Source organism: Panthera leo, chromosome F3 (genome assembly GCF_018350215.1).
Source record: "Panthera leo isolate Ple1 chromosome F3, P.leo_Ple1_pat1.1, whole genome shotgun sequence".
In the NCBI taxonomy this organism is placed as follows: Eukaryota; Metazoa; Chordata; class Mammalia; order Carnivora; family Felidae; genus Panthera; species Panthera leo.
Window position 1 is genome coordinate 8,634,537 of NC_056696.1, and position 22,384 is coordinate 8,656,920.

Genomic DNA, 22,384 nt, shown 5'->3' on the forward strand with positions numbered 1-22,384 from the left:
TCTTCAGCTGAAAACCCAAGACATGTTGGAAAAGTGACCATTGAATAGAAGGCTTAAATATTTATTTACTTAAAAAAAATTTTTTTTAACGTTTATGTTTGAGACAGAGAGAGACAGAGCATGAACAGGGGAGGGTCAGAGAGAGAGTGAGACACAGAACCCGAAACAGGCTCCAGGCTCTGAGCTGTCAGCACAGAGCCAGACGCGGGGCTCGAACTCACAGACCGCGAGATCATGACCTGAGCCAAAGTCGACCTAACCGACTGAGCCACCCAGGCGCCCCCAGAAGGCTTAACTATTTATAATGCAAGCTCTGCTAAAACATTTCCATGGGCACAACAGGCTTTTAAAAAAAAGAAAGAAAAGAAAAGAAACAAAAAGGAAAGATGGAAAGGAGGAAAGGAGGGAGAGAAAAAAGGAAAAAGAAGTAAGCTTGGCAATTACAATTCGTTGTCTTTGATACATGAGCCTTGTTCTCTGGTAATCCCTTTCCACTTCCACCTAGATATATATTTTTATACATAGGGTGCTTTCATATATTTGCTTTTGATATCATAATCAAGTAAAGATCTAAGTGAACATCATATTTTTACTTTTCATTTCTTGAAAAAAGAAAAAGCTTTAAAAATATGGTACACAGTAGAATCTTCATGCTAATCTGGAGACTGAAGCTTCCAGGCTTGTTAGTACTCACCAGAAGTTTGTGAGAATGTTTTTCAATTTCTAAAAGCAACCTGAAATATTTATAAGAATTATTAAATTGAGAAGAGATGTATTAAAATTCAATTACTGATGTGTTGGGTATCTATTAGCTTAGCTGTATTAATTCCAAAAATCTATTTTATTGAATTATTACATTTATAAATATTAACAAATTACTGGGGACAATTGAGATCTTTGTAAATTGAGTGCCTTAATAATTTTCCAGATCTTCTCTTAATCCTTCAGGTAAGTGTGATAGTCTTATACATTCCTTGATAGATTTATCCGTTGACATTTTCTACTATTTGTTATTCTTGTTTTTTTAACAAATTTTTTTTACAAAAATTTAAAATTTATTTTTGAGAGATAGGCAGAACGTGAGCAGGAAAGGGGCAGAGAGAGAGAGGGAAACACAGAATATGAAGCAGGCTCCAGGCTGTAAGCTGTCAGCACAGAGCTGACAGTCAGTTAAGCATCCAATTTTCGCTCAGGTCTTGATTTCGCTGAGCTGAAATCAAGAGTCGGATGCTTAATAGACTGAACCATGCAGGAACCCTAATGGTGGCCATATCTTTATGGAGTTTACACATACCATGTACACATTGTGAGCTTAACCCCTGTGGGAGTAACTTTTTGATTAAATTATTCATCCTGAACAAGGAGAAATAATACCCAGATTTCATACAATGAACATGAAAAGTGACTACCTCACACCAGTCTACAGACACATCAGGGTTGTTGCAGAGCTTCCTGTAAAAACATTTCACATCTTGATTCTTCACTTCTGGACCAAAGAGTTCCTCCACGGCTGCATAAAACTTGTCATAATCAATTGCATCTGCATCGTAACAAAGTGCAGGAACATCGTTATCAGACTTCAAGGACTATATTGCATTTCTCAGCTCCTTTTTCTATTTTCTAATCTATTTCATTATTTCAACCTATTAAAACCAGATTCTGCTGCATTTTAAGGTTCTTTTAATTAGAAACAGAACTCGTCCCTTGATTAAAATATTAGAAGAAAATATTTTACTTTGGTGTTTAGTTTTTCCTCCAAAACTTATATTTCAACTATTTTAGGAGTTTTATTCAGGAATACAAAGATCAGAAAGTGGATTACTTCCTTCCTGTCAGGAAAATTTTTACCAATCAAGAGTGTCTGCTACAGCCCATCTTCAAGGAAAGGGAGTAATTCTTGATAGGTTCTTTGAACCTATTTCGACACCACACACACACACACACACACACACACACACACACCATACTTGAATATTGATTTTGCCAAACTTGGTGATTCACTTGGGAGCTACTGTTCTGTCTAAAGGCAAGAAGGAATTAGAAGCAAAGGTGCACTGAGAATTTGTTATGTGTGGGAACTGAGCTAGACACTGGAATTAGAATGCAAAATTAGATAGACAAGTTCCCTTCCTCTGGGAATTTATGTCCTAGTGGAAGACACAGCAAACCAACAAGTAAACCAACAAATAAAGTATTTACAGATTGTGATGGGCAAGACTAATTACTAGAGATAGACATTTGATTAATGGTTATCTAATGTGAGAGGTGACAGGACATGAGGAGACTCTGGGATGCTAGAAATGTTCTTTGTCTGGACCTGGTTCGCAGCTGCAGGTATGTTTACCAATGTCCAAATTTGCCGTGCTATATACTTAAGATTAGTTGTGTTCTTTGGGCTCCAATGTATGTATATTATACCTTAGGAGCAAAGTAAAAGTTATTAGGTATAGAGTGAGCTAAGTTCTGGGAAGGAAACCAATAGGGAGCTATGAGAGAATTCTCTATCTATCAGTGTTGGTGGGCAGGGAAGCCTTTCTAAGGACACAAGTAAAAACAGTTAACCTAAGACCTAATAAGCAAAAAGAATTCAGCCATGTGTAAAGCTAGATAACAGCATTTTAGGCAGAGGCCAACCAAAGACTCATGTTCTGAGAAGGTGTATGGATATGGAGTATAGTGAGGACAGGGAAAGCACTGTGAGGTGAGATTACCAAGAAGGAGGGTTAAGCTGGAGTCAGTAGTTTGTAATTTATTCTAAGCATGAGAGTAAGCATGATGGTAAGGTATTGCCTTAAACTTTTCTCAAAGCACACTGGCTGCTGTAAGGACAGCTATAAAGAGTGACAGCTATAAGAGTGACAGCTATAAACCTAGCAAGGGCTAGTGCATTAATCTGGGATTCAGGTAGTAGAGGCTTGGCCAGAACGATGCACTAGCCAATGTACATCCTGGGCTGTCTTGGAAAGTCCAATTTATACTGATATTCTCAAATTAGTTAATAATAACAAACCCTTTCACTCTTGAAAGTGTCCTCAATTGGATGATAAGTGATATAGACACTGAGAGGTAGCACTGGCGATGGCGAGATATGGTTGGAAGTAGAATGACAAAGACTTATAACTGATTGGAAGCTGTTGGGGGCAGGAGTGGGGAGTGAAGGACAAGCAGGATTCCAGGGCAACAGGTCTCATCCAGGGGAGGATTTGCCGTCTATCTCCCACAGGGACATTGGCAATGTTGACTGTGGACAATTTTGATTGTTGCAGTTAGGAATGGAAGTGCTATGTCATCTAGTAGGTAGAGGCCAGAGATACTAACCATCCCACGATGCACAGGATAGCCCCTCCCTCACCCCACATACACATACACAGAACAAAGAATCATCCAGCCCCAAATGTCAATAGTGCCAAAGTTGAAAAATCCTGTTCTAGAATGACACTCACGGTTTTGGTTTTAAAACTCAGCAAGTATTGGTGTTATTTACCAAAACAGAAGCAACTGAGGAAGGACCATGGGTCTTGGAAGGGGGAGAATAAAGCATTCCCTCTTGGTCTTATTAAATGTAAAATTCCTATGAGATATTCAAATAGTTTAGCTGCTTTAAATTCACACCATTGTGAGTATGATGTGTCTCCTTATAAATGAGTCTCACTGTAAATGCCACTGGATGAGGATGATGAAACTTTCCTTTCCTGGATTATTTTAATTCTCTCAGGTCACTGACAAGATGATCGAACAGTAATATTACACAGATGAATTCCTTGGGTGAATTCCTTGACATCATTTTTGAGATAGACACTGTTACATTAAAAACATTCTCTCTAGTTCTTAGCTTCTTGCCTATCATGAGAAGTAGACCCTATTTTCCAGTACTTATGAATAAATATGAATATATGCTAGTATTAGAAGTCTGATGAAAGTTAAGATTATATTTCTTCTTTCTCAATCTTTTAGGTCAGTCCCTCTCTCATGGAAGGAAATTTATCTGTACTTATTATTTTCTATCAAATCTATACTGTATATCTACATATCTATTGTACACTATACTGTGGCATATTATAGTATAATATTATATAAAATATATATTGCTATATTAAAATATATTCTTTCTGTATAGATACATATTTACATATACATACACATAAACATATATACTATAGAGGAAGGAAGTTTTTCAATGTGGCTTTGTGATTGCAAGCTTTAAGTGAAAGCAAGATTAACTTGTTTGCTTAGCACACATTTCAAGAGTACTTCTTGGATATAAGACTCTGGGCTAACCATAAGGTTATAAAGCCTTCAAAGCACTCACAGTTCAAGTGCTACGGCAAAGAAGAGGCAGGAACACACACATTTCAGCAGGTTAGGTGCAGCAGGGAAAGTCCTCAAAATGGCAAGTTAACAGTGTGCTAAGGATGGCTTTGCCTGGGGAAAGTTCTTACAAAGAGATGACATTTGATTTGGGTCTTAAAAGATGAGCAAAAGTTATAGGCACAAAAAAGGAAGAAAGGCACTCTACACTTGGGGAATGACACGTGCAAAATCAGAGTCATAAGTCATTGGGAATGCTGACAAGTTCATATTAGGACAGAAAGTTTATGAAGGGAAGTTCCAGGAGCTGAGGCTGGAAAGGTAGATTGAGGCATGGCTGGGAATAGCCCCGAATGTCAAGTTAACATATATGGACTTTAATGCTGAGTTAATAAGCCAGCAATGTGTCAGTTTAAAAAAAAAATTAAAAGAATAACTCTTGGGGCACCTGGGTGGCTGAGTTGGTTGAACATCCCACTCTTGATTTTGACTCAAGTCATGATCCCAGGGTGGTGGGATTGAGCCTCGCATTGGGTTCCAGCTGAGCATGGAACCTGGTTAAGATTCTCTCTCTCCTCCTTTCCCCCTCTCCCTCACTCATGTTCTCTTTCTCTCTTTGTCTAAAAAATTTTCAAAAATAAGGCAATAACACTTGGCAAGAAGACTATTATATTGAAAGGCTGTTGTAATAACCCAAGAGTGAGATACCATCATGAAATAGTCAAAGGTTATAGCAAGATATCTGGCTCAGGAGACTATGTAGATGGAGTCTCTGCTCTAAGGTTGATAGAGAACACAGGCAAGGCTCAAAAAAAAAAAAAAAAAAAAAAAGGAGGCAAAGAAAGAATGAGAAAGGGAAAAAAGGAGAGAGGTGTGATGAGACACCCAGAAGGAGACAGTTTCTGGAAGCAGAGGCAGCAAGCTGCTAATGCAGTGAAATAGCCAAGTAAGCTGGAAAATGAAAACAATTGATTGAATTCGGCAACCGTATTAAGGTGATGAAATACCTTGGTAAGAGCATTTTCAGCAAAGTGATGAGAGAAGTCAGACTTGAGTAGATTGAAAATTAAGTGGTGACACTGTGGGGAAATTTAGTGGTGAATCAAAGCAAAGGCATACAGTGGCAGCTTATAGGGAAGAACAAGTCAAGGTCAGGACGTTTGGGTATATTTTTAGTTTGAGAGGACAAAGCCAAAAAAAAAAGGAGATTTTGAAGTTGTTGCAGTAGAGTGATGGCTTTGGAGAAAAGGAGGGATAGAAGAATGAAAGGTGCTGGTTTGGGAAACTCAGAAGTGGAGTAAAGGGAGTTTGAGAGAATTCTTGTCTTTTGGCATTGCTTTTTCTTATGATGATGTAAGCTTGGCCAAGGGGAGCTGAGATCCAGACAGGGTTCAACAAAAGTGGTAAGGGTTTGGAAAATCAATTACAGATAATTACAGGTAAACAGACTGGGGAACATTTTTTTAACTATATAAAAATTAAAAAATAAGTTTTGTCTACAGGTTTAGAAAGCACAGCCAAGTTCACAATCATCTAAATACTACATCCAGAAGCCCTGAGTCTTATCTCTAACACACAGAGGTTGAGTGACTTGGGGTGACAAGTAAAATGGGGGTGATAGCAATAACAGTAATATTTGTTGTGAGAATCAATTAAATTATATTTATTAAGGTGATTTACAAATTCTTAAACACTATTCAAATAATACCAGTTTTGTGTTTGATATGGAAAGTCAACAATTTAACTCATTTGTGGCTGTCCAGCCTGGCACGTTAAGAGGCTGGCCATGCTGACCCCTTTGCAATTGTATGGGCTCTGCTGCTTTTCTTGTAACAGCAGGATTTGTTCCATTAGTCTTTTACTCTGCTGTTAAGCCTTATTTGTCACTGCTGTCCTCAGTGCCCCAAAGTTGTCCCCTTGAGTCCTGACCATGGTGGTGTACTTTCCATTCTGTGTTGGTATTTCTGCTGTTAATGATCCTGGCAGACCACTGCCTACCTTGTTCCCCTTACCTTGGCATGCTCCAAATTATTCCAGCCTAGAGACATAAGGGGAGGCCCAGGCAGTGAACAAAAGTTTCAGAAAAACTTTGCCCTGCTTATGAATGTCTTTATGGTCTCATGATACCCTTAAGAGGTGGCAGGGCAGCTTCTATGGCTCGCTAATGGTCACTGTGCACTACTGGGAATCCCAGGTCAACCAGCAAGACATCAGAGGTAGATCCCACAGAAGAATTCTTAGATGCCACTTAAGGAAACCCCTTAATTTTACTTTTGATGTCTCAAATTTAGGTTCAAGGAAATGAACAAAGCTTCCCCAGGATGACTTAGCTAGTTAGGGACAGAGTCAGAACTCAGGCCTCCCATTCAATGTCTTTGCTATTAAGCAACATTGCTTCTCTTTAGTGGCTTAAAACATTGGACAGTTCTAACCACAGACCCAATTGGGTGCCCTATAATCACTGATCTTACCTTCTTTTTGTATAAACAGGCCTGCTCTTTCATCTCTTTTCTGGGCTGCTACATGTTCAATCAATTTTTCAAACCCTTTCAAGGCTGTCTTGAAATTGCTAATCTGAAGTGCAGTGTTTAAATGCTTTCCCTCCTTGATATCCATAGGGACATAGAGTTATTTATTTCTGTACAGAAATAAACAGCACAAATTTGCCAACTTGGAAAACCTTCCAGTTGGTACAGTGCCTCCCTGCTGTCTCAGTTTTGTCCCAGGTCTCATTCCTTCGGTCTTAAAATCCCATACTGTGGGTAGGAGTCAGAGTCATCACTAGGATGTTAGCGGGGAGGAACCCTGACTTAATCTAATGCATTTCATATATGCAAACATTTCAGTAAGTATCCTGACCTCATAATGTTACCAGTGTCCTTCAAATGGCCCCCATTGCATCATAATATCTCTGTCACCTCCCCTTCCTTCATAAGGAGGGCATTAAGCTTTCCTTCCCCACAAACTGTGCGTGCGTGTGTGTGTGTGTGTGTGTGTGTGTGTGTGTATGTACACTGTCTGGAGGGAAGTCGAATAGGTAAAGGCCAGTGAAAGAGACTTGGCATTACTTTCCCTCTCCTAGATCTCTTCCTACCTCAAACCATCTGCCTTCCTCAAAATGCTGTGGAGAGTCACCTTACCACTCATTCTTGTAGCTTTGCTGGATATGGAACCAAAAACTTCTCAAGATGAAGGTATATTTCAGCATTTGTCATTTCTGTCCCAAATAAAGATATCTTTAGAGGTCCTAGGGAATAAAGAAGTTTCTTCTTCCTTTATGCATTGACCTTCAGTGGAAATGATCAAGTGAGGCAGGAGTGGGGAAGGGGTAGTTTTTGATTGAGACGAAAGTTCTTCAAGATGTTATTAGTTGAATGCAGCATGGGGAATATAGTCAATAATATTGTAATGATATAGGATGGTAACAGATGATAGCTACACTTATGGTGAGCATTGAGTAATGTCAAGCCACATGTTGTACACCTGAAATGAATACGACATTGTTTGTCAACTGTACTTCGGTAAAACAAAACAAAACAAAAAACCCTGACCAGCCCTTCTCAAACTATCAAGGTCATGAGAAATGAGGAATGTCTGAGAAACTATCGCAGTCGAGAGAAGCCTAAGGAGATTTGATTACTCAGTGTAACGTGGCATCCTGGTGGGGATCCTGGAACACAAAAAGACATTAGGTAAAAACTAAAGCATTCTGGCTAAGCTGGGGCCTTTAGTTATTAGCGAGTATCAAAACTGTTTCCTCAGTTGTAACAAATACACTAGTACCAGATGTTAATAAAAAGAGAAACTGGGTGAGTAGGTATATGGGAACTGTCTGCACTATCTTCTGTTTTTCAGTAAATCAAAAACTGTTCTAGAGGGGTGCCTTGCTGGCTCAGTTGGAAGAACACGTGACGCTTGATCTCAGGATCATGAGACTGAGCCCCATGTTGGGTGTACAGATTGCTAAAAAATAAATAAACTTGAAAAAATAAAGTACATTTACAAGGTGAAATGGTTTCCCCAAGCTAGTCTAAAAAGATGATACAAGAGAAGGCATCCTGATGTCACCCCTCCATGTGCCTGTCTCTTGAGTCACATTCCTGAAGCCTGGACTGATGCCATCTGTGTATCAGGGCATAGCTGTTATACTGCTCTCCACCTTTGCCATCACTTGGGAAATGTCCTTATCCAATCTCCTATGCCTTTCTTGTTATTCCCTCATTTTGGTGGCTTACGTACAAAAATAGTGCCTGGAAAATACATTTTTGTTATACCTTGCATGTTTGAAAATATTCTTAACCTTCTCTTGCATTTGATTGATATTAGGTTGGGTATAGAATCCTAGGTTGGAAATCACTTTCGTTTAATATTCTGAAGATTTTATTCCACTGTCTTTTGTTTCTCATGTTGTTACAAGAAGTCTTTTCAAATCAGTTTCTGCTGCTAATCATAAGCTAGTCTATCCCTGATTCTTTGTACATAACTTGTTTTTATCCCCTGCCCCTTACACACATGCACACACAGGAAGCTTATAAATGTTCTTTTTCTCCCAAGTGTATAAAAATTTCACTACAATGGGTATTGGTGTGGAGATATCTCTCTCTCTCTGCTTTTAAGGGCAAGGTTCTCAGTGAAATTTCATTTTTAAACACATGTATGCATTTGTTTAAACGTCTGCATTGGGGAAGGCGAATGTGGACAGATACACAGTTTATACATCAAGCTGATTCCTACGCATCTGAGGAGCTATATGCACTAGGAGAACTGACATTCAGAACTGAAGACATGCAAGATTCTCTCTCTCCCTCTCTTTTTTAATTCAACTACATTCATTAAATTATGTTTCATAAGGCAGGAAAAGATGCAGATATATTTGGCAAGATATTTCTGTAAGGGCTCTGTTTCCCACCAGGGACCAAGGTTAGAGAGAGTAGGGAAGCATGCATCCCAGTCCTTGGAAGTTTACTTGATTGTGCAAGTGTTGAAGTTCCCTCTCACATGACATGTGTATGATGCGGAAGGCTGGGGGTTATCAGTGATCCCATGCAAGAATGACAGATAAAACATGTCTCCATTCCCCCTCACTGCCCCCTTGTATTTTATAAAGGATTTGCTTGGAATATAGGCACATGGATGATTTAATGCTCCAGTGTAGGAAGATATTAAAATGGACCCCTTGATGCCTTGGAAGGGGCCCCACAATACAACTGAAGAACTCCCCCATTCTAAAGGACAGGGCTGCACAGTCCATGCAGGAAGATGCACAGAGATACTGGGAAGCCAGTTCTGCAGGTAGTAGCTCATTCTCACCTTCAAACTACTGAAGAGAAGGTAGTTTCTTAGGAGATCGAGGAGAGCACTAGTTAACAGTTCCTTGGAATTTCAGAGCAGTCAAAGGGCCAAGACTTTTCTCAATTTCTTTCTACCCAGTGGGCACCAGAGGGGAGAAACTGAGGCTGGCCAGTTCTCCACAGCAGTCCACACCCAGAATTTGGTGTGACTAGAATGCATACATTTCGAGAGGAGTAGATGCTAGACTCTGAGGGCCCCTACTGGAGAAGACTGCCTGCAGGGTCTGGAGGCCCTAACCAGGGTCCTAGGGGGAGATGCAAGCAGACAGCTGACAAAGGCATTACCTCTGTCAAGGGACTTGTGAGAGAAAGATCTCTGTCACTTCAGGTCCTCAAAAGAACCCACAAATCACCCTAGAAAATGACAGCACTTAAAATCTGCTACAATCTGAGGGTGCCAACATCAGATGACAACTTTACCAATCAAGGAAGACAGGCTTTGGAACCTCATAAAATATCATTCAAAGGCAGTTAAAGAACAGGTGCAGAGAAGACATTTGAAATCAGTAATGGGAGAGAGTAAAGTTACTTTCTGCTTACACCTGCTGAGTCCAGCTTGCTCAATAAGCTGGTTGCATCTGTTTCCTTTTCCTACTCTGAGAAATGCAGGCACAATTTGCATCTACTTTTTTATTGTGAAAATATACATAACATAAAAGTGTACACAAGTCAGTGGCTTGAAGCACACTTACAATGTTATGCAACCATCACCACTGTCTATTTCAGAACTTTTTCATCATCCCAAACTGAAGCTCTGTGATCTTAACCACTAACTCCCATTTCCTCCCACCTCAGTCCTCAGCCCCTGACTTTCCATCTCCATGAATTTGCCTATTCTAGGTACCGCATGTAAGTGGAATCATACAATATTCGTCCTTCTGTGTCTGACTTATTTCACTTAGCATAATTTTTTCAAGGTTTATCCATGTTGTAATGTACTAGAAATTCATTCCTTTCTATAGGCTGAATACGATTCCATTTTATGCCACATTTGGTTTATCCATTTGTCTGATAATGGACATGTGGTTCATTTCCACATTTTGGCTGCTATGAACATCAGTGTACAAATATCTATTGAAGTCCCTGCTTTCAATTCTTTTGGAGATTAGATAGATAGATATATGTAATTACTGGATCATATGATAATTCTATGCTTAACTTTTTGAGGAGCTGCCACACTGTTTGCATAGTGGCTACACCATCTTACATTCTCAGCAGCAGCACACCAGGGTTATAATTTCTCCGCATCCTTGCCAACACTTATTATTTTCCAGTTTTTGTTTTAGTTTTTACTTTTTGAGAATAGCCATTCTAGCAGGTGTGAAGTGATATTTCATTGTGGTTTTGATTTGCATTTCTGTAGTGACTAATGATATTGAGCATCTTTTTATGCACTTGTCGGCCATTTGTGTATCTTTGAAGGAATGTCTATTTAAGTCCTTTGCCCATTTTTGAATTGGGTTGCTTGGGGTTTTTTGTTGTTGTTATTGTTGAGTTGCAGGAGTTCTTTTTATATTCTATATATTAATCCTTCATAGATCTATGATTCACAAATATTTTATTGACTGTCATTTCACTCTCTTGATAGTGTCATTTGATGCACAAAAGTTTTAAATTTTGTTGGAGTTCATTTATGTATTTTTTCTTATGTTGCCTATGCCTTTGGTGCCATATTGAAGAAATCATTGCCAAAGCCAATGCAATGAAGACTTTTATCCTATGTTTTCTTCTAAGAGTTCTATAGTTTTAGTGTTTAAGTTTAGTGGTTTGCTCCTTTTTGAGTCAATTTTTCTAAATGGTATAAGAGAAAGGTCCAACTTGATTTTTTTGTTTGTTTTTTGTTTGCATTTGGACATCCGGGTTTCCTACCACCATTTGTTGGAAAGACTTTCCTTTCCCCATTGAATGGTCTTGACAGCCTTGTCAAAAATCAATTGACCATATATGTGAAGGGTTATATCTTGACTATTCTGTTCCATTGATCTATATCTGTCCTTATGCATTTGCTTATTCTGTTCCATTGGTCTATGTCTGTCCTTATGCATTTGCTTTTTAAGGTGTGGTATTTTGCCATCTCCTATCATAACATACTTCTGAAAATAAATAAAAATATATATCATTACTGACAATATAAATCATATTTCTGGTATTAGTCTGCTTCTGTTGAGTATAATAAATATCTTTAACAGTTAATAGTATTATAATAATGACTCTATCAAAATCCTTACACATTTGCCAAAAGCCTCTTACTCCTCTTTTTCCTTCCTTGCTATTATTCTTCTCCCATATAGGTTTCCCTGGACTTTACTCTGAGAAAGTAAAAGCAAAAGTCCTTTTATTAAAATGGCCATGGCCCTGCATGATCTGCCCAATCACTGCTCACCCATATTTCTGCCCTCATTTCTTAATTGCCCTCTGCTCCAGCCACATTGGTTTCCTTGTTTTTCCTCCAAAATGCTAAGAACAGTCCTAACCCAGTACATCCTCCCTGTGCTTGCAGAACTTAGCATGGCTATCCATAACCATTTGTACAAAATAATCTTTTCACTCTCTCCCCCATACCCTTTCTCTGCCTTATTTTTTCTTTATGGCACATATCAGCATCTGACACACTACACATGTACTTACTTGGTTATTATCTATCCCAACACTACCAGAATGTAAGCTTTGTGAGGGCAGGGACTCAGCACCAATGAACGAACGAATGAATGAATGAATGCTTTAGAAAAAAATATAGTGAGCCCTTTATTCATTCAACAAATATTTATTGAGAACTTACTGTAGACTAGATAGGAAGTGTGATGAAAACATAGTGAACATTAAACATATTAAACATATAGAACTTGTTAAATGTTTGCATACATCTAAAATATAAAATTATATGAGGGGCACCTGGGTGGCTCAGTCAGTTGAGTGTCCAACTTTGGCTCAGGTCATGATCTCACAGTCCGTGGGTTCCAGCCCCGCATCAGGCTCTGTGTTGACAGCTCAGAGCCTGGAGCCTGCTTCAGATTGTGTCTCCCTCTCTCTGCTCCTCCCCTGTTCACATGCTGTCTCTCTCTCTCAAAAATAAAGATTAAAAAAAATTTAAAATTAGATGAATTTTTTAAAGGTGTGGATGGGTTAATAAGTCTCATAGATGACAAATCCAGATTGGAATCTTTAAAGACAAATCAAGGTTTTGAGGGCGGAACCCCCCCCCCCCCTCAGCTACTGCTCAATGCACCAGGGTGGAGAGATCACCCCGCCCTATTTGATTCTGCATTTCCAGGGAATTTAGAATGGGGGTTCAGTGAAGCTAGTGATTTTCTACTGGTCTTTTGAACAGGGGTAGAAGGGGTAAACACCCTCATAGAGGACAATTCCTTTGCCCTTCCACACTGTGCTTGTCACCAGTACCCAGGGCCACCTTCAGGTCTGGCTCAGGACTGTGGTCCTCCTGTGGGACCTTGTTAGAGGCTGTGCAGGGACAGTGGTGCCCTCGCAGACTATGATCACGTTCACAACCTATATTTGACTTGTACTATATTTTCATGGCTACTGGGGAAAAGGCCAAGTGGAAAATGTGTGTTCTAAATATAGCACCTACCTCTCTATAGCAGCTAGATTTAGGTTGAAGCTTTGAGAGCACAGCCTGGATGGTCACCACCAGTGAAGAGCTTTGGCAGGCCTCAGTAACAGGACAGGAAGGACAACGATGGCGGGCCTTAGGGGTCCAGCCTGGGGCTCACTTACCTGTGTGAGATGAGAGTAATGTTGTGGGCTAGCAGTAAGTTATTACAGCTTCCTGGGATGGTGAGAAACCCAAGATGGGAGGCCCTCACCCACCCTCTCATTAGCTTGTGTTAGGCGCAGGCGCTCATAAATGTTTATAAACGAGAAAATGCATGAGTGAATTGGATGCATGCGTGTGATGCTTTCAAGCCGGGTGCAGGGAGATGGGATGTGCGGAGCCACTGCGGTGGATTTGCCTCCCTACTGCCTTCTCCTCCCTGCTCGCCTACTGCTGTCCACTAGTGCGGGCACACGCTGGGGCAGTGGGTGCTGGGGCCAGGAAGGAGAGTCTGAAGGCCCAGCTGCGAGCAAAGCAGAGAATACGCCAGAGGTGAGCTGCGGGAAAGCGCCAGAAAGAGGGGGCGGGGTTATGAGGAGGTTGAGAGCGCGCGGAGCCGCAGGGAACTAGACGCTCCGAGGGGCGGGGGCATAGGGGGCGGAGCTATAGGGGCGCGCAGCGCGGAAGGGGGCGGGGCTACGAGAGGGAGCCAGAGGTGTGGGGATCGGCGGGAACGCACCAAGCGGGGGATAGGGGCGGGGCTACAGGAGAGCGCCCAAGGGAAGGGGGCGGGGTCTCGGGGGAGCGGGGAGGGGCGGGAACGCGACGCGCGGGGTAGGGGGCGGGACTACAGTGGCGGGCCGGGCGGAAGGGGCGGAGGAGGGCGGCCTCTGGTGACGTGTCGAGGTCCTGGCGCGCACAATGGCCGGGGCGGGCGGTGGAGCCCGAGCCCCACCCAGTGCGGAGCGTGCCGCGGCCCGCGCAGGAGGCTGAGCGCCGCGGCCGCCTTGCGCGCCGGCGCCGGGCCATGTACTCGGGGAACCGTAGCGGCGGCCAGGGCCACTGGGAGGGCGGCGGGGCCGCGGGCGCCGAGGGGCCGGGACCGGCGGGGACGCTCAGCCCCGCGCCGCTGTTCAGCCCGGGCACCTATGAGCGCCTGGCGCTGCTCCTTGGCTCTATCGGGCTGCTGGGCGTCGGCAACAACCTGCTGGTGCTTGTCCTCTACTACAAGTTCCAGCGGCTCCGCACTCCCACCCACCTCTTGCTGGTCAACATCAGCCTCAGCGACCTGCTGGTGTCCCTCTTCGGGGTCACCTTTACCTTCGTGTCCTGCCTGAGGAACGGCTGGGTCTGGGACACCGTGGGCTGCGTGTGGGACGGGTTTAGCAGCAGCCTTTTCGGTGAGTTGGGCTGGGAGGAAAGCATCCTCCCCTCTGAAAACTTCCCGTTCCCTGCATTGCCACCATCTCTGCGCGTCCCCTCGCCACCCAGCCCACTCCCAGTTCCTCCCCGCGCGGCCTCCCTTCCAGCCCGCCCTGCAGTTCAGCTCCCGCGCCGGCCTCGCCTCCGCTCGTCCGCCCCGCGCCGCATGGCTTTTCCTTCCTCCTTCCTTCACCTCCTCTCGGCCTGCGGCGGCCCCGGCTCTGTGCCTGTGGCCGCCCCTCTCCAACGCAGCCGGCCCGGCTTCAGCCCCAGCTCTTTCCCAGCTCCCTCCAGCCACTGTCCAGTTCATCTCATTTCTCTGTTTTCACCTCCCGATATAATTCAACAGGCCACGAAACAGCGGCTTTACACTTTGAGGAAAGGAACGAGGGGCTGTAGAGTCAACAGATTCAAGAAAAAGTAACTCATGAAAGCTGGAGAGGGGGATGAGAAGAGATTTAATTCATTCAATATTGTTTTCTAAAATGAGAAGTAGAAATGTAGCCGAGTGGCAGTGTGTATTTCTTTTCTTTAATTTTGCTCATTAGCAGATGTAAACCTTTGAATGCTTCCTAGGAAGTGAAAGAGCTTCATTCAGGTCTTCAGAATGCAAATTGACTTGTGGCTCATAAGCTATTTTTACTATATTTTACCTCCTTAGTGGTTCCAGCACACCAAAATCTAAGGTGAGATTACATCTGGCTCTGAGAATCCCACCCTAGATGGACAAATAATTAGCTGTGCAGCCAGTAGATTTCATTAAAGTAGAACTTGATTGTTAAAATGAAGATTTATTTCAACAATATTCCTAATCCTGTGGAAGATTCAAGTCTCACTGAGACTTGACATTTTGAAGGATGATCTACCCAATGTATCGTTGAGGACATGATTTTCTAAGCTTGGGAAGTACCTTTTTGTGTGTGCTCCAGGAATTCATTTGTACAGGCTGTGAAATGAGAATGTGTATTTCTCAGGTCTTAAAGTTCCTTAAAAAAAAGAAAAATCCTGAAATGTATTTATTGATAATTTATTACTGCTTTTATCTTGGCAGGTTTTTGAGAACAAAATCTTTGCAGCATTATCAGAAATGTTCTTATTCACCAATCTCCTATGTTGTGGCAAACCCAAATATTTGATCTAACTCACTCTTTGGTATTTTAAAGGAAACCAGAAAAAAAGTAATAGAAATCATGATTTCATTTATTTGATTGATTCAGTGATTCTAATATTCCAATACTACTTCCCCCCTCCTCAATAGGCATTAATGTGAGAATTTCATTTATACAAAGATTTGAAACTTGGGAGGGGGCTGTTAAGTGTTTGTAGGTGGTAATGTAGATGGCTAGGTGATTATATTATTTATATTTAAAATACGTGCCAGGCAATTTTTTAGGCAGGCTAAGTTTTCAGAAAGAGGGTGATCGAAGCTTAATTGTGAAGTATCCTCACTAACGCTCCCTGAGATGGGCAACAGGTGTTTGATCACAGACATGAAATTTCTTATTTCCAAGAAGTGCTCTTTATGTGCTGGGAAGTTCTGTTTCTACCTGGACTTTGTGCCTGGGGCTTTAAAAACAGGGTGTGTGGAGTTCTTTATTAGTGCTAGCATTCTCCCTCTTCCTTATCTCCTCTCTGTGACCTCACTCTGCTGCTGCTTCTCCTTCTCTTCCATTGCTTTTTCCTCCTTCATTCCTCTCCCTGCTCAGGTCCCATCCTAGTCAGAAGGGATTATCTAAAACTGGTAGAAACGTTCACCACATGGTGTTTTGACTTCTGTGTTTCTCTGGGCATACAGTTACGCTTTCGACCATGACTTTATCCCTGTTTTTAAATTAGAGGTGGAAACTCTGGGCTAAGAGATTCAGAGACTTGTTTAAGCCCTGGGAGACAAGTCAACAGTGGAGTTATGATAGAACTTAAAAAGTTCTTAGCCAGGATTAAGAATTTCTTTGCGTGAAGTAAATTCCAAGGATTGTGCTCCTACATAAGAGTTAAAGTCGAAGAAAGGGAGGGTACCCCCCCCTCCCCATTCTCCCTGAACAAGAACTAACATGGAGTGTTGTAGGGGGAGGAAATTTAAAAATTCCCAAAGCGGCTGCTTGTTTCCACTGCCCTATCAAGTGGAAAGCCCACTGGCCTGATGACACGAGAGTGGGTTCTGCTCTGTTGCCTGGCTAACCGATTGTATGGAGTTTCCCAGTCACTAAACTCTCCTGCCATCAGTTTTGTTATGTCATGGAGGAGTGAGCTAAATGTTCTTTAAGGTGGTTCTGTCCTATGTGCTTGGTGTTTTGAGGACTCTTTGGACATCTGTGGGTCAGAAGGTGCCTGGTTTTAGCACTTATGCTTTGTATCATCTGCTCTGTCTCCTAAGCCAATAATACGCACATGGTGTGGTTACACTTCCTCGTATACCTTCCTGGGTTCTGTCTTCCTCTTCACACCCTGCTGGAAGAAAGCAGGGTAAGTAATGCATACATACATGTATGAACAGGCTGGGCGGCCGCCTCATTTCGCCGCTCAGTTCCTGTTTTTTCAGGGAATGCTGACAGCAAGTAGAATCCCTGATATTCTTGAGGCAGAGGCTTTGACTAGACAGGACTGTTAAGATGGCCATTTCACTTAAACTGACCAGTCCATTCAGTGAACTAGTCGATTTAATCCAATTTTCGGTCGAATGGCTTGTTTTACAAATGTCCAAGTAATTTGTCATCTTAGCCTAGGCAGGCCCATTTAGTACTGATCTAGATTTCAGTGAGTGTACTGGTAGGGAACATTAGTGCTCAAAGAACGCTCCCTCTAGCTGCACGATGACGATGACGGCTGAGACATCACATGGTGTATATATAGTGTGTCAGCCTGAAAACTGCCAGGGCAGTATGCCTTACACCCCCTTCGCTGTTGCCCCTTTAGCCACACAAATGTTCTGCGCATGGTATATAACCAGCGTTATGCCAGAAGTTAACGGGGGGGGGGGGGGGGGGGGGGGGCGCTTTCTTCACTGCCACCTCCCACCGCCTCCAAAAATCCAAATAACATGTTAATCTTGGCAGAGGATGTTTAGATAGGCCTTTATCTTGGGATACAGAGATTCAGGGTCACAGAGCCAGAGGCTGGCAAAATGCAAGCCACCTCATGCTCACTTGGATTTCACAAGTAGGTATTATTTATATGAATATATTTTAACTTAGAAAGGCAGAAATTCTCCTTTTTAACTTACACCTAAAAACACACGTGTGTGTGTACGTTCATATAAAGATTTGTTATAAATGCATGTTCCCTTCAGTAGACCTTTTATGCACCTAAATATTTCAAAATGCCGGTTGTTTGACTGAATTAATCCCTTTGCAATAATCTGGTTAATTCACTAAAATAGTCTCATGATGCTACCACGAGATCCTACGGGAGGTTTTGGCACGGAAATGTCTTTCATTCAGCTGTTCTAAAAACACCCACTGACTAAATTGGCCACAGAAATATTCCTCGTCATGACAATGTGCACATAGTATGTAGTCTGTTTCCATAAACAGGTGGAACCACACATTTCTTATAGTCTAAGCTCACAGTTCTGTATAGTTTTATTCAAATATTAGTATTAGAAAAAGCAAAACTTATAGGCACCTGGATAGCTCAGTCGGTTATGTGTCCTACTTCAGCTCAGGTCATGATCTCACCGCTCGTGAGTTTGAGCCCCACATTGGGCTCTGTGCTGACCGCTCAGAGCCTGGAGCCTGTTTCAGATTCTGTGCCTCCCTCTCTGCCTCTCCCCTGCTTGCACTCTGTCTGTCTCTCAAAAAGTGAATAAATGTAAAAAATATATATATATTTAAAAAAAGAAAAGCAAAACTTCTAGAATTGTATTACGAAAGTTCTTTATTTTTATGGGACATAATGATGTCCCCTCTTCATTATTATGTAATTTGGGGGGTAAATCTCTGTTGTTTTCAAGAAATTAGAAAATATGTAAGAAAGCATTTAATGACTTGCTTTCATAGAGGCTTATGTCCTAATAACAAATCAGACTCCAGTGGATTGTAATTGCTGTTGCATGAAATTACTTTTCTCTTAATATTGTTTACAATTGTATTCTTTCTTGAATTTTCTTCTTTCAGAGAAGAGTTCCAGTCACAAATGCATGTGTGATGCATTTTGACATTTACTGCTAAGATGAAATACAGAAATGAAAACCACACATCCGTTTTAGTGTTCTCAGATGTGATTAGATATATTTTATCATATTTTTATGCTACTGACCTAAGGAAAACAGTATTAAGAAAGGGTAACAGTTAAACAGCTAGGACCTGCAGCCTCAGTACTTCTGGGATGAACTGGAATACCACAAGGAGTGATTTATTACGGCACATTCACGTCCCAGCTGAGCCCTCAGCCTAGACTCATACGTGTTTCCTTTATCGGCAGTTGTCAGCAGACGCTTTATCTTCCAGAATGGCGGACAGTCTCCCCACAGAATTCGATGTGATCATAATAGGGACAGGTCTGCCTGAATCCATCCTTGCAGCTGCGTGTTCAAGAAGTGGTCAGAGGGTTCTGCATCTCGATTCAAGAAGCTACTATGGAGGAAACTGGGCAAGTTTCAACTTTTCAGGATTGCTCTCCTGGTTGAAGGAGTACCAGCAAAAGAGTGATGTTGCAGAAGAAAGTACTGCCTCGTGGCAAGGCCTGATTCATGAAACAGAAGAAGCCATCACTCTGCGCAAGACGGATGAAACCATTCAACACACAGAAGTTTTTTGTTATGCCAATCAGGATATGGATGACAAAATTGAAGAGACTGATGCTCTGCAGAAAAATCCTTCCTCACTGACATCTAGTACTCTCACTAAACCTCTGGATTCTGCATGCTTGTCTGAAGAAACACACTCATATGTTACTAGCTACGAAATGCCTACCAAAGACATTCCAAAAAATGATGGAGAGATTTCACTAGAAGTAAGTGGTGTAGAGGGCACCTTGGCAGAAGAAAAATATTGTGGAGATGAAACTTGTAGACGCACAGTTTCAGATGAAGATACAGATGAAAACAAACCTATAGAGGAAGACAACAATGATCAACTAAAGAGAAATAGGATTACTTACTCTCAAATAGTTAAAGAAAGCAGGAGGTTTAATATTGATTTGGTATCAAAGCTCCTGTATTCTCAAGGGTTGCTAATTGATCTTTTAATCAAATCAAATGTTAGTCGTTATGCAGAATTTAAAAATGTCACTAGGATTCTTGCATTTCGAGAAGGAAAAGTAGAACAGGTGCCTTGTTCCAGAGCAGATGTCTTCAATAGCAAAGAACTCACTATGGTTGAAAAGAGGATACTAATGAAATTTCTTACATTTTGTTTAGACTATGAACAACATCCTGACCAATACCAAGCTTTCATGCAGTGCTCATTTTCAGAGTACTTAAAAACTAAAAAATTAACCCCCAACCTCCAGCATTTTGTACTGCACTCCATTGCAATGACAGAATCATCTTGCACTACAATAGATGGCCTTAAAGCAACAAAAAACTTCCTTCAGTGTCTTGGACGGTTTGGCAACACTCCCTTTTTATTTCCCTTATATGGCCAAGGAGAAATTCCCCAGTGTTTCTGCAGGATGTGTGCAGTTTTTGGTGGAATCTATTGTCTTCGCCATAAACTTCAATGCCTTGTAGTTGACAAAGAATCTGGAAGATGTAAAGCAATTATAGATCACTTAGGTCAAAGAATAAATGCTAAATATTTTATTGTGGAGGATAGTTACCTTTCTGAGAAAACATGCTCAAATATACAGTATAAGCAGATCTCCAGGGCAGTGCTCATTACAGATCAATCTATACTAAAGACAGATTCAGATCAGCAAATTTCCATTTTGATAGTGCCTCCAGCGGACTCAGGAACATGTGCCGTTCGTGTCACTGAATTATGTTCTTCAACCATGACGTGCATGAAAGACACTTATCTGGTACATCTGACCTGTTCCTCCTCTAAAACAGCAAGAGAAGACTTAGACTCAGTAGTAAAGAAACTATTCACTCCATATACTGAAGCAGCAATAAATGAGGAGGAACTTACAAAGCCAAGACTCTTGTGGGCTCTTTATTTTAATATGAGAGATTCCTCCGGAGTCAGCAGAAGCTCATATAATGGCTTACCTCCCAATGTTTATGTCTGCTCTGGGCCTGACTGTGGACTGGGAAATGAGCATGCGGTCAAGCAAGCTGAAACACTGTTCCGGGAGATCTTTCCAAGTGAAGAATTCTGTCCCCCACCTCCAAATCCAGAAGACATTATCTTTGATGGTGATGATAAACAACCAGAGGGTTCTGGAACCAATAACATAATCATGGCCAAACTAGACTCCTCTGAGGGAAGCAAAAACCTAGAAAGCCCAGGGAAACATCTTGAAAACTAGGAAGAAGCAAACTGGAAGTGCTATTTTGGGCCTTCGTCCTGGCATCAGAGTATTTTCATTTAGAGGACAGTTTCCTATATGAGTAATTAGAACTGGTTATATGATGGATGCTGTGTAGATGTTGTCTTTAGTTCTGTTTGAGACATCAGTCATTGGATGTCTTTGTTAACCTATCAGTAACTGATTGACTGCTGGACAAGGTTAACTTTATTTTAGTATTGGGTATATAAGTGAGGGTTCCATATTAGCAACTGTGCTTAACGGCAGGTAATCTATATCTACTAATGATCTTCAGATTGTATTTGTCTATAACAACAATAATATCTAAGGAATATTTTAATTCGTTTTGCAGCTATTACAGTTGCTACCACCTCTGAATAGTTACACAGTAAATTATGTGGGTGTTTGTATATGATACCAATGTACAGACATGATGGTAGCAATAGCAACTTAATGCAAGTGCCAACTGTTAAAAGATTAGCTTTGCATGTTCCTTTATTTGTCAAGGTCTCGTGTTTACAATACACTTTGCAGTTCAGTTCCACTTTGCAGTGCAGTTCCCCCATTTGACTCTTGTTAACCTATGAGTCAGGGGCACCACCACAATCAGAAGATGACAAAAAGTGCTGGAGAATTCATTTAGTCATTGAAGAGTTCATTCTTGGGAAGTTTGTCCCAAAGGAAGTCTAGGGCATAAGGTTAGTTCTGATTTAATACTTCAGAAAATTGCTGCAGAGCCCTGTGCTGGCACCTAAAAGAAAAGAACTTCCAACAACTCTAACTCAGGCCAAAAGGAAAAAATATCTTGCCCCCAGGAAAAGGTACTTCAGATTGGCTGTTATGAAATTCCTAAGAAGAAATGGAGTGAGGCATTTCTAACCTGGGATTACAGATGGTTTCTCAAAACCATCCATAGATTTCTAAACAACAGAAACATTTTTTTTCTAGAACCATCAGAAGCCAAAACTGTTGTACTACAGTTGTGAGTATCTGTGGAGTTGCGAGAAGAGGTCAACTCCATCCACTTCAGTCTCCTGTTTCTGTTCCTTAGAATGATAATCCTATAGGAAGAGAGCCCATTAAGCCAATTTTTTGTTCTGGAATGGAGCATTTCTATGTTAGGCGCTTATTGTGCTTTCTAATTACAGTTTCTCAACAACCCTGTGAGGCTGATAGTGAATAGATTTTTAAAGAAGAAAGACAACTATTAATAATTTGCTCAGGGTCTGGTGTGTGTAGAAGAGCCAACAGTGGAATCTAGGCTTTCTTCTAACATTAACTGTTACAAGAGTGCCTGTACTGCGGGAGGGGAAACATGCTCCTGGAAGTCAGTGCAGCGTTG

At 41.6% G+C, this 22,384-nt stretch overlaps 3 protein-coding genes and 1 long non-coding RNA gene across 6 annotated transcripts in view; 3 read left to right on the plus strand and 1 right to left on the minus strand.

The window, feature by feature from the left end:
• WDR64 (WD repeat domain 64) overlaps positions 1 to 7,110 on the minus strand; it is a 140,414-nt gene extending 133,304 nt beyond the window's left edge. Inside the window, exons 1-2 of one of the 2 annotated variants that reach the window (XM_042926034.1) lie at positions 6,780 to 7,110; positions 1,410 to 1,540 (exon numbers count right to left, since the gene is read on the minus strand). In XM_042926034.1, coding sequence (XP_042781968.1) covers positions 1,410 to 1,540; positions 6,780 to 6,924 — 276 coding nt within the window. In that variant the 5' untranslated portion in view covers positions 6,925 to 7,110. Of the gene's footprint in view, positions 1 to 1,409; positions 1,541 to 6,779 lie in introns of those variants that run through there. The other variant, XM_042926035.1, reaches the window with a different exon arrangement.
• Positions 7,111 to 7,282: 172 nt separating this feature from the next.
• LOC122211616 lies at positions 7,283 to 8,243 on the plus strand. Its single transcript, XR_006198740.1, has 3 exons — positions 7,283 to 7,502; positions 7,882 to 8,000; positions 8,164 to 8,243. It is a non-coding gene; the product is annotated as an uncharacterized LOC122211616 (long non-coding RNA).
• A 5,874-nt stretch (positions 8,244 to 14,117) lies between these two features.
• OPN3 (opsin 3) overlaps positions 14,118 to 22,384 on the plus strand; it is a 41,356-nt gene continuing 33,089 nt past the window's right edge. Inside the window, exons 1-2 of one of the 2 annotated variants that reach the window (XM_042924893.1) lie at positions 14,118 to 14,612; positions 18,747 to 19,047. In XM_042924893.1, coding sequence (XP_042780827.1) covers positions 14,240 to 14,612; positions 18,747 to 18,787 — 414 coding nt within the window. In that variant the 5' untranslated portion in view covers positions 14,118 to 14,239 and the 3' untranslated portion in view covers positions 18,788 to 19,047. Of the gene's footprint in view, positions 14,613 to 18,746; positions 19,048 to 22,384 lie in introns of those variants that run through there. The other variant, XM_042924892.1, reaches the window with a different exon arrangement.
• CHML (CHM like Rab escort protein) lies at positions 14,524 to 21,648 on the plus strand. Its single transcript, XM_042924891.1, has 2 exons — positions 14,524 to 14,612; positions 19,054 to 21,648. The coding sequence occupies exon 2, from the start codon at positions 19,081 to 19,083 to the stop codon at positions 21,040 to 21,042; it is 1,962 nt and encodes a 653-aa protein (XP_042780825.1). The 5' UTR covers positions 14,524 to 14,612; positions 19,054 to 19,080; the 3' UTR covers positions 21,043 to 21,648.

Bases quoted from the DNA above. Each gene is read 5' to 3' on its own strand.
- CHML (XM_042924891.1), top strand. From the start codon at position 19,081: ATGGCGGACAGTCTCCCCACAGAATTCGATGTGATCATAATAGGGACA.